At 41.6% G+C, this 12984-nt stretch overlaps 1 protein-coding gene across 2 annotated transcripts; it reads right to left on the bottom strand.

The window, feature by feature from the left end:
- Positions 1-622: 622 nt before the first annotated feature.
- On the bottom strand, positions 623-12936 carry LOC133401125 (aldehyde dehydrogenase, mitochondrial-like). 2 transcript variants are annotated; one of them, XM_061673683.1, is made up of 13 exons: positions 12631-12936; positions 12138-12242; positions 10477-10617; positions 10084-10163; positions 9562-9673; positions 8275-8403; positions 5997-6110; positions 5184-5286; positions 4300-4484; positions 2109-2273; positions 1713-1870; positions 1240-1354; positions 623-866 (listed from the first exon to the last, which is right to left on the bottom strand). In XM_061673683.1, exons 1-13 carry the CDS (start codon positions 12745-12747, stop codon positions 834-836), a joined length of 1557 nt encoding a protein of 518 aa, XP_061529667.1. In that variant the 5' UTR covers positions 12748-12936; the 3' UTR covers positions 623-833. The 2 variants fall into 2 exon arrangements, with proteins under 2 accessions (XP_061529667.1, XP_061529668.1); XM_061673684.1 differs by having other exon boundaries at positions 12577-12651.
- Positions 12937-12984: the final 48 nt, after the last annotated feature.

Genomic DNA, 12984 nt, shown 5'->3' with positions numbered 1-12984 from the left:
ACAGAAAGTGTGAAACTGTAACAAAAATGCATACCCGGCGGTAAGTGTAGTGACATAAACCTCACTGCTTTAGGCACACATGGTAGTTAAACTCACAAGGAAACTAACATTAGCATGCTTCATGAGATCTGCTGACACAGACCCTTTTCCTCAAACTGCGATGACGACATTATGATTAATGACCATGACTAAGAATTCCTGTCTACTTTTGTAGCATGATTAAGTTACAATCTGTTTATGTAAGATTTCCTTAAACCTAGATCAAGGTCCAACAGTCAGAACAAATGTATAGTGCTTGCTTAAAGACATCGCGTGGGGAGCAAGAGGACAGCCAGCCATCTCCTCGCCTTCCTTCTCCTTCTGTCTCTTTGTTTATGTCATGTAAAAAGCTCTCTGTGGGGTGGGGGGGGAAGTCTGATTCCTTACTTGTTCTACCAAAAAAAAAGAGTAATTTTCAACACACTTAATTCTGACCTGAAAATATTCAATAGTTGTTTCTCTTGACACTGGTAAGACAATTGAGAGCAAAAAAATCCATCCCTTGAACAATGCCGTGTAACTCAGCCAAAACGTACTGCTGTATATTTGGATGTGATGATTTCAAAGTTATAGTCACCAAAAGGCAAGTACTACAATTGTTTTATTCATCAAAATGTGAATAAAAAGGTATAAACAATGTAGATAATTAGAACCGGCAAATCTGTCACGTGTGAAAAGTCAAAAGGCATTATTAAAAAGTATAGACTATTGGAATCACCAAATCCCCTCAATTATGGAATAGGAAACTGTAGATGGACTGATTACTGCAACCGTTATATCCCTCATCTGTTTGTTTACGAATTCTTCTGCGGGACTTTCATGGTCACCTGGCAACACAGAAAAACTAGGTTTAATTACGATTTTACAATACGGTAGTGTATTCATATTCATGGAGCTTATTTAAGGATTTTAACATACCATACAATGTTTTAACCTTTGACATCTGGCTTTTATAGCGTTAACACATTTCATATATCGCTCAATGTACACAACTAATAGGTTCAAACAAACAATGGTAATATGGCAAGCTTCATATTAAAGCCAATAAAATGGGAAAGAGATTAAGTCACTAACCATTTTACAAGAACTGTATCACTGTTCAACTCGAAATGATGAACAGATTTTGGGATTTTCTATACAAATCAGAATTTGTCCATGGGAGATGGAAATTCACACCAGTCATATTAATTAAATGGTTACCGTTTTGACTTCTGTGTAGTTGTCCAGGCCATACTCTCCCAACTCTCTGCCATTTCCTGAAGCCTTGTATCCTCCAAACGGAGCCTGGGCCCCAAACACGTCGTAACAGTTAATCCTGCAGGGGGAGGGTGGGAAGACAGAATTAAAGGGAAATGCTGTTTTAAACATTACCAACAATATGACGGAGTGTAGATGAGCCAGTCAGATATTTACATGAGCAAAGTTTATATTATATATATTAGTACACACAAGTAAACCTGGTGTTGGTTTCTTCAAATCTTCCAACATTAGCCAATTACTGACTGACGCATTAATTACACCAATGAGATATAAAAGAACTTTTGCGGAGGTTCATCGTTGTTGGCTGACCAAATTGGTGGTTAGCGACATTCAAGCTGTCAAGTGGACAGCTTGAATGCCTTCGCCATGAGCACCCAGGTTGAGTATTGAAATCACAGACAGTTTTCTCCTACCAGACAGTGCCAGCGCGGAGCGCATTGGCGATATAGTTGGCCTTATCAATGTCCTTGGTGAACACGGCAGCAGCCAGACCATATTTAGAATCATTGGCTCTCTCAACCACCTCCTCAAGTGTCTTGAACTTTAAGATCTGCATAACTGGACCAAAGATCTGCAATAACAAAAGCAAGGCTAACCCTAACCTTTACAATTGCAGTGGTTAATCATTGACAGTGTGTTGCTGAACAGTATTTCTTATGTGTCTGTGGATTAAAGGATAGGGGGACATGAAAAAAAATGTTGAAAGCTAACACTATCCAATTTCAGTCATAAAAATGAGACAAGTCAGATGAAGAACACCAAAACAGTATGGGTTAGGGGAGAAATTCAGCTGTGATAGCCAAGTGTACCTCCTCTCTGGCAATGGTCATGTTGTCCTGAACATCTCCAAACACAGTAGGTTGGATGAAGTATCCCTTGTCAGCAGCCGCGCCGCCTCCACACATCAGTTTGGCCCCCTCTCTTTTCCCACTGCTGATGTAACCCAAAATCTTGTTGAACTGCTCCTCATCCACCTGCATGTCACAGGGGGCACAATATTTACGTGTGCGCCACACTTTTGCGATATGTTCGGATTGCAAAAAAGAGTTGTAGGGCATGTATTATGGAAAATAATCGTTTTTGGGTTTTTTTTTTTTTAATTTCATTGCTTGTATCCAAATAGGTGAATCTCTTGGTGTGGCTAGCGACCCATCAAGTGTGAAATCAAACAAGTAAATCCTTAACCTGCCTATTTCTTTAAAAGTTTTGAACAAGCCCTTCTGACCTACCACTCCACAGTTACATTACAGTGGGGCAATTTCAAACTTTACGTACTGTAACTGCCCTCACACCCAGCTCGGCTGGGCGAAGATCCATTCGCTCACTTGATGCACGTCTCCTTTAAAGCTAAACACTGAGGTGCATGAACTGTAAGGCATGCAAGTCCCAAACGGTTCTCTGTACTCTCTCTCATTTATTATTTATTTCATTTATTAGTCATTATAATCCTTCAAGGCAAATGGAAGGGGCTATTTACCTGACACCCCCTCCTGTGTAAAACTTGAATGAGGACATCAGTTAAAAACTAGTGTAAAAAAAGTTAATCATTGCTAAACAGCAAAGGTAATTTCCTTTGCAGAAACTTGGCGTGATTTTATTGATGCTGGAGGAAATGAGGTGTACTCCATTGTGAATTGTTACTATCTGCCTTGTGGCTTAAATGGCATAATTATTTTGGCTAGTGTAACGAATATCGCAGACCCCAAAAAGACAAAACTCCAAACCAGCCGTCAGTAATACAGTCACACCTCATCCTTCCTTCTAAAGACAAAGAGGTAACTCGAGACCCCCCCACCGGGTATGACGACCAAAAGACAGAAGGTGTGGACTAATTTAATTAGCAATAGCTTAATAAGTCGGATCTGCAAAGCCGCAAACTGGTGGATCAAAGAGAATTAGTCCCGTTTGAAGGGTCCATTATCGACAACAAGACGACCCCTGTGGAGACAAAGTGTATAGGCCTCTTTATACTCCCGTAAGGCAAATTACGCGCGGGACAGCCGCAGTGACGTCAGCGCGCTTGCCGCCCGCGCGAGCATAAAGAAGGCTTTACAGTGACGCAACAGCACCCACAAGAGGGGAATCTTGGGACTGACAAACTGTTGACGCAGAGCTTAAGCGCTTGTTTCGTTGTGTTTTCCTATATGAGAACGGGATTTTATTGTTGATGTCTGTTAAGCTGTGCTAATTGTTCCTTTACATTCCCTTCTCCGTTTTATTAACAAATATGCAGAAGAATAGTCTTAGATTGACAATAAAGATAAATTCAAATTACACAATAAGTCATGTTTCGATTCAAATCAACGACAATTCACAACAAAGTTATTTTCCGTACCTAAAGACGAAGTAAAAATTATGAGCCAAGCGTGAGGTACGTCACCGAACGATTTTTGGAATGACCAAAGTGGAACCCCGGTTTTGGCCGTAAGGCTTTAAAACCACTGGCTCCCAAACAGAGCCATGGCGGTGGGACTCGCCTCGCCACCCAGGCCTCGGCACAATTTGTCCCCAAAAAAACAAAAAACAAATTAAACCTGACAAAATAGGTTTGACTGTGCTCTTTGTGTTTCTTGAATCAAAGATTAGAACCTCTAATGCCGGACAACTACCCTAATGACCAGAGGTGAGTAGAGTAGCTAAATATTGTACTCAAGTTAAGAGTGCTGTTACTTTAGAATAATATGACTCAAGTAAAAAGTAGTCATCCAAATATTCACTTGAGTAAGAAAGTACTCAATGAAAAAACTACTCAAGTAAAGAGTAACATTTAATAAGAGGCAGTTCAGTCTCTGTGCAGCCCTGTACCAAATATCTTTGGGGGATTAACACGCAGGCCCACTATGCTACTGTATTTTACTGTGGGTCACTATGGTGGTACTTGGAAATCTTTTTTTCCTTTAGGCAGAACTTGATGTAAAAAAAAAAAAAAAAAACAGTGGCTAAATGTAACCACTGCATTTCTGTTGTGCATATGACAAGGTAGTGTTGCGAGTATATTACCTGGGGTCCCTGCTCAGTGTTTAAATCAAAGGGGTCGCCCACCACTCGTCTCTTAGCTCTCTCCGCACTACGTTCCACAAACTCGTCGTAGACATCTGCTTGGACGTACGTCCGGGAGCCGGCACAACAACACTGGCCTTGGTTGAAAAACAAGGCAAAGTGTGCCTGCTCCACAGCATCCTCCACTGAACAATAAAAAGACAAAAAGGCTATTAGCTTTCAAGAGAGAAACTAAGTAAACAATACAAAAACAAAATAAAATCTTCACACGTTCACACTGCAGGCAGGGCATGATGCCCAATTCAGATTTTCACCTTACAAAAACAAAGGCAACTTGTACTGTGGGCGGAATGCGTCCGTGACGTCGCACGCGTGCGCACAACTGCGAGGCTGCATCTTTACCGAAGTCTATGCCGCCCCTCGCGTACGTCTCGTCATGACAGAAATCGAAAGTGACCTGCAGTGTGAACATAGCCGAAAACTAGAAGAACAAGTTATGAGGTCCTTTCGGGTCTGGATAGTATTTTATCTTTTTTTAAATCTCTCAGACATGTTTCCAGTCACGTGTATCTTACATACTGCCCATCAAAGTCCGTCCGTCGCTTCTGCTGATTTAGTACTATAGTGGCTCCAACTACCCTCGACAAATTGCGTGTATTTTAACATAGTTAGCCATTAAAGATGGCTCTGATTGTGATATCATCACACATCTAATTATGTGAATGTTGTATTTTGTGTTTGCGCGCGGTCAAAGCAATATTGCACTTGGATGGCTTTTGTTTGAAGCTTATATAAAGTTGATATTGTAAGTTTTTATTTTAAAAAATGGAATACAATGCAACGCACAATGGTTTTAAAAAAAATAAAAAATAAAAAAGACATACTTTTTGCATCAGACATGATGATATTAGGACTTTTTCCTCCAAGCTCCAGAGTGACCTTTTTCAGGTTACTGTTGCCTGAAGCCTGCTGGATTAGATGACCAACCTGATGGAAACAAACGTGCAAATATATGCAGTATTATGGTGGGCGAAATCTCTACTTGCATGAATAGCATTATAAATCTGTAATTTTGGCCTGACAACGTGGAATAAATACGGTTTGGAAAAAGACGTGTCAAGGTTCATGCACTGATTTGAGCAAGCTGACCAACTTTAGTCATATTCAGTGTTCACGCTTGGAGAAATTCTTCCAGGAAGTTTTGTTCATTTTACAATACGTCTTATTTTGGAACAACCAATACGGATCGTTCATCGAAAAAGCAGAGTGAGAGGTACGAGTCAATTTCATTAAGTATACGAGAGCATTTCAAAACTCATTTCTAGTTTTATTATACTTTTTAATGTCTTCTTTGACTTGTTTTACAACAGACAAATTATTTTTATTTCATTTGTACCCAACCTACTGCAGTTTATCGAATATTTTTTTGCATCTTGATGAGGCAACATTCACGTCGAGAGCAAATTAAAGTGGGCCGACATCAGGATGTCAAATTACATTATTTATAGCTGCTCTTTGTGCTGGGCGTAAGAAAATGTATGTACCGATAAATGCAACTGTACTAATGAAAAATGATCAAACAGCTCACTAAACATTTATTTTTTTTTAAGCAAGAAAAATTAAAAACGTGTTTTAAAGAAGAAGATTTTACTGGGCTCATTAAGAATGATTGGAAACTAAGGCCGGCTTGTTCCTACCTCTGTCGATCCTGTGAAGGCCACTTTGTCAACATCCATGTGTCTTGCAATGGCAGCTCCAGCTGAAGGCCCCATGCCAGGCAAAATGTTCACCACACCTTCGGGAAACCCCACCTGTAAATAAAATGTTATTCTTCTGGAACATAAGCCAACTAATGATCGACTGAATGGGATCTTCAGTATGCAATCTTGATTTTTATTCAATTTTATTTCTATAGTGCCAAATCACAACAGAGGGTGTATCAGTCCACTTTACAGATAGAGCAGGTCTAATATACCACACTCCTCACTCATTAAAAGGCCAACTGAACCCCACATGAGCAAGCACTAGGCAACGGAGGCAAGGAAAACTCCCTCTTGGGAAGGAACCTGAAGCAGACCCAAGACTCAATGTGGGCTGGCCGTCTGCCAAGAGGTTGGGATAGGGAGTAGAAAAGAGTTTAGTGTGTTTAAGCTTTGTTTATTGATTGCACACAACCTTGAGTAAGTAAATAAACATGTTCAGGAACAAAATTTAATGGTTACAGACGTACACATTTTTTCTTAGTCACTGAAAATTCTGAAATTACCGTATTTTCACGACCATAAGGCGCACTTAAAAGTCGTAAATTTTCTCCAAAATGGACGGGGCGCCTTATAATTCGGCACGCCTTGTGTGTGCACTGAGTTCCAGAATCTATAAATGTTGTTGTTTGATGAGCGCTCCGCTTGACTGACTGGGAGCATTTCCTGCTGACACGCTGCTTATACAGAGGAAAAGCGGACGTGGCTGAGGAGAGCATGCGGACGTAAAGGGGGAAGGGTGCGCGTGAAGGAGGACGCTAAAGGCACGCCCCCAGCAGGTATATAGCGCCGGTCAAGCCAGCCTCCACTCGTAAAGTAGCAGTCGAGCCAGTCGCCCCGAATTTTCTTCATAATAGGCATTACGGCAATAAGTCGCCAACTCGTGGCGAAAGTCACCTTCAAAATAAAAGCTTCCCAATAATACGGACGTCAATGCTCTTCGGTTAAGGAATGCAACCAGCAAGGTTAATTTGAATCTTGAGACACGCTTACGAAGCACAGTTTAAACTGCAAGCTATCAGTTACGCGGCGGAACATGGGAATCGAGCGGCCGCGAGAGAATTCAAGATCAACGAATCCATGGTTCGCAAGTGGAGGAAGCGGGAAAACGAGCTTCGCCAAGTCAAGAAGACAAAGCTGAGTTTCCGCGGAAAAAAAAAAGAAAAACAAAACGCGGAAACAAGGCGAGGTGGCCCGAGTTGGTCTTCCAACAATGGATTAATGAACGCCAACCGCTGGACATCGGTGTAAACAGGGCGTTCTCAGTGAAGTGAAGCCATGCATGACAGATGGCGAACACAGCTTTACTAAGACTAGGAGGCAGCGCCGGGCTGAGTTACGCCACAATTTGTGAGGATTGGTAAAAAAATAACGTGAGCACATTGTTAAATACTTCGATAAAGTACAACTGAACTCAGTTTTGCTCCCGCTGCCTTTTTAAAAACATTGTTGTAGCGTACATGCATGCTACCATATGTTTCAACCTCATGAATACGGTGCGCCTTATGTATGTTTTAAACACAGAAATAGACCACGCAACTGAGACTGCGCCTATTAATGCGGTGCGCCTTATGGTCGTGAAAATATGGTGCACTGTTTAATTTAATCCCAAAATTACATAATTATGGTGAAAAGCATCCAGTCATTAGCCTCAGTATGTTATGCATTACAGCTTTTTGAGTGTTTCATCAAAGAATAATGTCCTTATAAGATAATGGTTAACAATAAAACAAGTGACTAATCGATTACCGTCCCCATCAAAGCACTCAAAGATGCTTTACAATTGCACACATTATTAATTCCCTCCACAGCCACACCCTAATGGTGATAAGCTACTTGCGTAGCCACAGCTGCCCTGGGGCAGTCTGACGGAAGTGTGGCTGCCATTCTGCGTCTGTCACATTCATTCATGGGCAACGTGGTTTAAGTCTCTTGAACAGGGACACGACGACGAAACCTTTAACACATTTCTTTAAATGATAAGTAGGTAATAAACCTGACAATAAATAAATATGGTGTGGGAAAAAACATGTTAAGGTTCATGTACTGATTTGAGCAAGCTGACCAACTTTCAGTCATAAATCAGACGTAAATGTTCATAATGATTAACTTCATTCTTTTAAACAAAGAAGGACAAGTCATGCGTATTGTATAATGTCAGTGTTTTGCATTGGAGTGGATTTAACTCTGCAAGATGAACAGCACATCAAAGTACCTCTTTTGTCAGGCTGGCTACGTAGAGAGCGGAAAGCGGCGTCTGCTCAGCGACTTTCATCACCACCGTGTTACCGGTTGCAAGAGCGGGGCCAAGTTTCCATGCCTGCATCAAGAGAGGAAAGTTCCACTGCAGGGGGAAAAGAAAGAGCAAACAGAACTTTACCACTTTGCATGCCCTCTCAATGGTTTGATCTCATACAGCAAATATTCGGGCTCAGCTTTAAAACAAAGCCTTTACAGTCTAGCTTTAAAAAAACTACACTTTCACGTGGCGCACTGCAATATTTCTGCACATGCTGCTATCTTTATTCTTTGGGTGGGTTCCCAAATTCTCAAGTTCGGAAATGCATATCAGGTTTCCACACCTGACAGCTTAAGGACATTTTCAGTAGATGACCATTCCGTGGCGAAAGTAGCAGATGGGCAGAAAGAAAATGTTGGTGCCAATTTATTGAGTCAAATATGTAAACAAAGAAGTGAGGTAAACATGAATAAAACAAGTTGTAGTTCTCAAACGGAGTGCTTTAAAATACTGCATTAGGAGTAAGTCATGCCTTTATTCTCTGTAGTAAAGTGTAGTGCACTAAAACACAGCAAGTCTAAAATGGAGCACACTAGCAGTGTAGATTAAAGCCATTGCAAAAACAACTTAAATCAAGACTGGTGAAACATGATATGGCGACATCATGCACTGCTACTGAAGTTTGGCTACGTTGTTCGATAAGATTGTATTCCCATGATTCCACTGCGAATATTCTGACTCAGCTTGAAAAATAAAGCATTGACAGGGCACAAAGGTCTAATTCTCAAAAGAGTGCAATAAAATATGGTATAAGGATGAGTCATGACTTTATCCTGTGTGGTGGAGTGCAGTGCACAGTGAGCCAGAGTTACTAAGATCCCAAATAGCAGGCGCTAAATTGGGTGTTGACTAACAGATTGCACACGCTGTTGGTGGGTGTGTCCTCCTTGATTCGCTAAGATAGCAACGCATTAGGCAACAATTTGGCAGAGCACCGCAAGCGCAACTTGAAGTGATCAGTAAAAGTTGCAAACATGTATATTACAGAGTTACAGAAATCTATCACTCCCAAAAAATTGGGGGGAAGCCAGCAACCGCATATAAAAACCAGGTTTTATTTATATCGTCCCGAGTGCATTGGAAAGTACTACTACTGAAAGGCTCTCATACACATTCATTTTAGTTTGTATTTTTTGTTGTTATAAACTGGAATTGAATGAATTTGTTTCATTCTTGCGAACTTTGAAATCCTTCAGCGCTTACCGGTATGATTTGTCCACAGACTCCAATGGGTTCATGTCTGGTGTAGCAGAAATAATCTCCATCAATGGGGATGGTCTTTCCCTCCCATTTGTCAGCCCAGCCTGCATAGTACCTGAGAACATCACAACCGTTTCAAACCAGTGCAGAGATCTAAAATGAATGTAATGCTCACATCGACAGTGAAACCTGCAAGGCCACGACTGGAAGGAACTGCCAACCCCTAGTCATGCTTTGGTATTGGCCTTTTGTGCTAGTTACAGACATGTTTGAGCCTAAAGGTGTCCTGTCCGTACGTGCACTTAACCCCAGTAAAAGCGGCTCAGTGATTGACTGTGATCGGACGTAAGGCCACGTCTTAGACGCTCAAGTAAAGAAAGGGGCAAAGCTGTCAAATGATCACCAGCCGGTGATGTGTTGGCATTGATGGTGGGGAATGAACAAACCATATTTTGAAAAGCTCCAGCCTTATTGTGATAAGACATGTGGCAACGTAATACCAACCCAGGGCTGCACATTTGATACCTGAGACATTTGACCACATTGGGGAGATCCACTGTGTAGGAAACAGCATACGGCTTCCCGTTGTCAAGGGTCTCCAGTTCCTATGGAAACATTACCACAATAGCAACAAAGCCAAATATGTGCAGTGGTTTAGGATCCACAATAACCTGCTTTTACAACACTGTATGAATGCGTTTAAAAATTTAATTAATCTGTGCTTGTACAACAAGTTTATTACATGGTATTTTCTTTCAATGTGCATGTGCCAACAAAGACTGTTGACTTAATAAAAAAATTGTCTGGGAGGTGGCGCAGATCATTTATAATCACACAACACAAATACATGGTGTGATTAGAGCAGAACAGACTAGTAATCAGGTTTGGTGGATTTAGCTGCTTTTCATTACAACTCACCGCAAGGTAGGCAGAATCCCTCTCAATTGCATCTGCCAACCGGCTGAGAAGTAGGCCTCGGTGGGAGGCATCCATCCGTCTCCATGGCGAGCCCAACTGGAAGGCATCGCGTGCTGCTTTCACTGCCTTGTCAACATCCACCTGGAAATAACAACATCATTTGTAAGTGTCATTATTAAAATCACCGGAAAGGTAATTGGGTTACAACAACACACAACTTTCAAATACCATATGAAGAGCTCTTTTCCAAAACGCAATACAGTGGGCCCCCATATTTGCAGTTTCAGCATTCCCAATTCACCAATTTGCGGATTGTAACCCCCCCCCCCCCCCCAAAAAAAAAAAGTTATTAACAGTTTTTATGGAAGTATTTAATTGCAATAAAGTAATTTAATTACATTAAGTTAGCAGCCATTATTTCTGTCATGTTGTAATGTTGATTTGACCTAAACTTATGTCAGTGGCCAATCCTTGAATGCCCCCCCCCCCTAGAGGTCATTGAGGTTTTAACTTTTGTCTAAAATGCTAGAGAATAATTTGAGCTGGGACGCCCGCAACCCTTGTGAGGACAAGATGTACAGAAAATGGATGGATCCAGTATACAGTACACAAGTATATACAATAAATGAACAAGTCATGTAAATGGACACATTGCTCCATCTCGTGATCGGATCGGTTTTTGTTTTCATTTTTTAACTTGCTGATTGGCCCCAAAACTCAAGGTGGCCAAGGTTGTACAGCATTGATTAAGGTTAAACCACCGTCCCCCACTGTGCCCATTGCAACCAGGGAGCAGCATGGGCTTTACTAAGTTCCTTTGCAGCTTGGTTTTCATTTATTTTATTGTAGTGTTAGTCTGGGTATCAGCTTGTTTGTGGAATTGAGACCTGCAACCAAAGATGCAAGTCACGTTACTTTGTGTATTTTCCAACATCTTTGTGATTTCCAGCCATGATAAAAATCCTCATCAGTATAGTTGTTTGTAGTGGCATGTAAACATATAAATGCAAAAAGGCGAGGTTAATTACTTATACCGTTTGTGTCAAGTGCTTATTGTAGAGTAGGGGTGTCAAACTCATTTTTGTTGCGGCCATATTGTCGTTCCGGTTTCTCTCAGAGGGCCGTTATCACTGAGACGATGTAAATATTGAATCGCCTCATCATATTGCATACGTATATCCAACAAATTGATGGATAGCTAGTCGTGAAATCGGCAGTCAAGGATAATAGTTTGTTCAACTATTGGTCAAGTTACTGGATTTGTTAACAAAAAGTTTGCAATATCTCTACATTATTATTTATGAAATATGACCATTTAAAATTGTACCACAGATTTGTCCACGAATCCTGAAAGTTGTCACACATGATTTGCCGTCGCCGGCGTCACGAAACGATGCGGTGTGCCCGATGTGGCCCCTGGGCCTCGAGTTTGACACCCGGGTTGTCGAGCATATTATATGAATTGACTCATGTGTAATGTCACATCAGTCTGTGCTAGCGTGTTATTCCGGCGGCACCCTCATGCATTGTCCTTATTGGCTGGGCCCACCTGTGGGTCGAGAAACAGCCCTGGATACTGTTACATGTCAGCTCCTTCTTTTCCAGTTTGGGTGCATGCTCGGCGCTCACCTGGCTGAATGGAAAGCATTGTGTTCGCTTACCTCATTGGCCTCGGCAACATGACAGATGATCTCCCCTGTTGCTGGGTTTATAGTGGGGAAGGTTTTCCCACTTGCTGCGTCCTGCCACTGGTTGTTGATGAACAGCTACAGGAATCAAACGGAGTAATTAGGAATAGGCTGTACCGCAGTGTGAATGAATTCAACTTTGAACACTGGTCAAAAAAAATAATAATAAATAAAATAATTAAATTTTAAAAAAGGGTGAATTTTAATGGCATTTCAGTCATCTTTTGTATAGCCTGGCGCAACGCCACCAGGTCCCTTGAAAAGAAAATTCCCATTTTGGACTTTGTTGACTCGACCGCTCTCGGACTACGTCACTAGTGATTTGCAGAGGCTTCTGCGTTCTCGTTACGAATGATTTACTAGCTGTTCCTCACGGTCAAGTTTCTCACGGAGGGTTTCCTTATCTCCTTACCTTACACGAGTAGCGCTGCGGTCCAAAATCTTAGTGGACAGGAACTAAGTGTACCTTATTAAAGTGGACCTCGGGTTGGGTGCTAGGTGCGGGTATAGCCGCGGCGGAGTATTGGCACGCCGACACAACCTTCACCCGTGGAACGGTCCTAGAAATCACCGCGCGGAGCATTTCGGCAATCGTTTCCCCACCACAGCGAGTTTTCACTGCGTTCAGTATGCAGTGTTATGTAAGGCTATTCAAATACTATTTTTTAATCCCACCCATTCTACGTCATCGTTTCCCGAGTGCTGACTCGCCAATACAGATTACTTATTTTACTGTAGTCAAGCCAGCCTCCACTCGTAAAGTAGCGGTCAAACCAGCCGCCCCTAATTTTGTTCATACTAGGCATTACGGTAATAAATC

Source organism: Phycodurus eques, chromosome 4 (assembly GCF_024500275.1).
Source record: "Phycodurus eques isolate BA_2022a chromosome 4, UOR_Pequ_1.1, whole genome shotgun sequence".
NCBI lineage: Eukaryota > Metazoa > Chordata > Actinopteri > Syngnathiformes > Syngnathidae > Phycodurus > Phycodurus eques.
The sequence above is the reverse complement of the archived record's forward strand: the minus strand, read 5'-3'. Positions and strand labels throughout refer to the sequence as shown.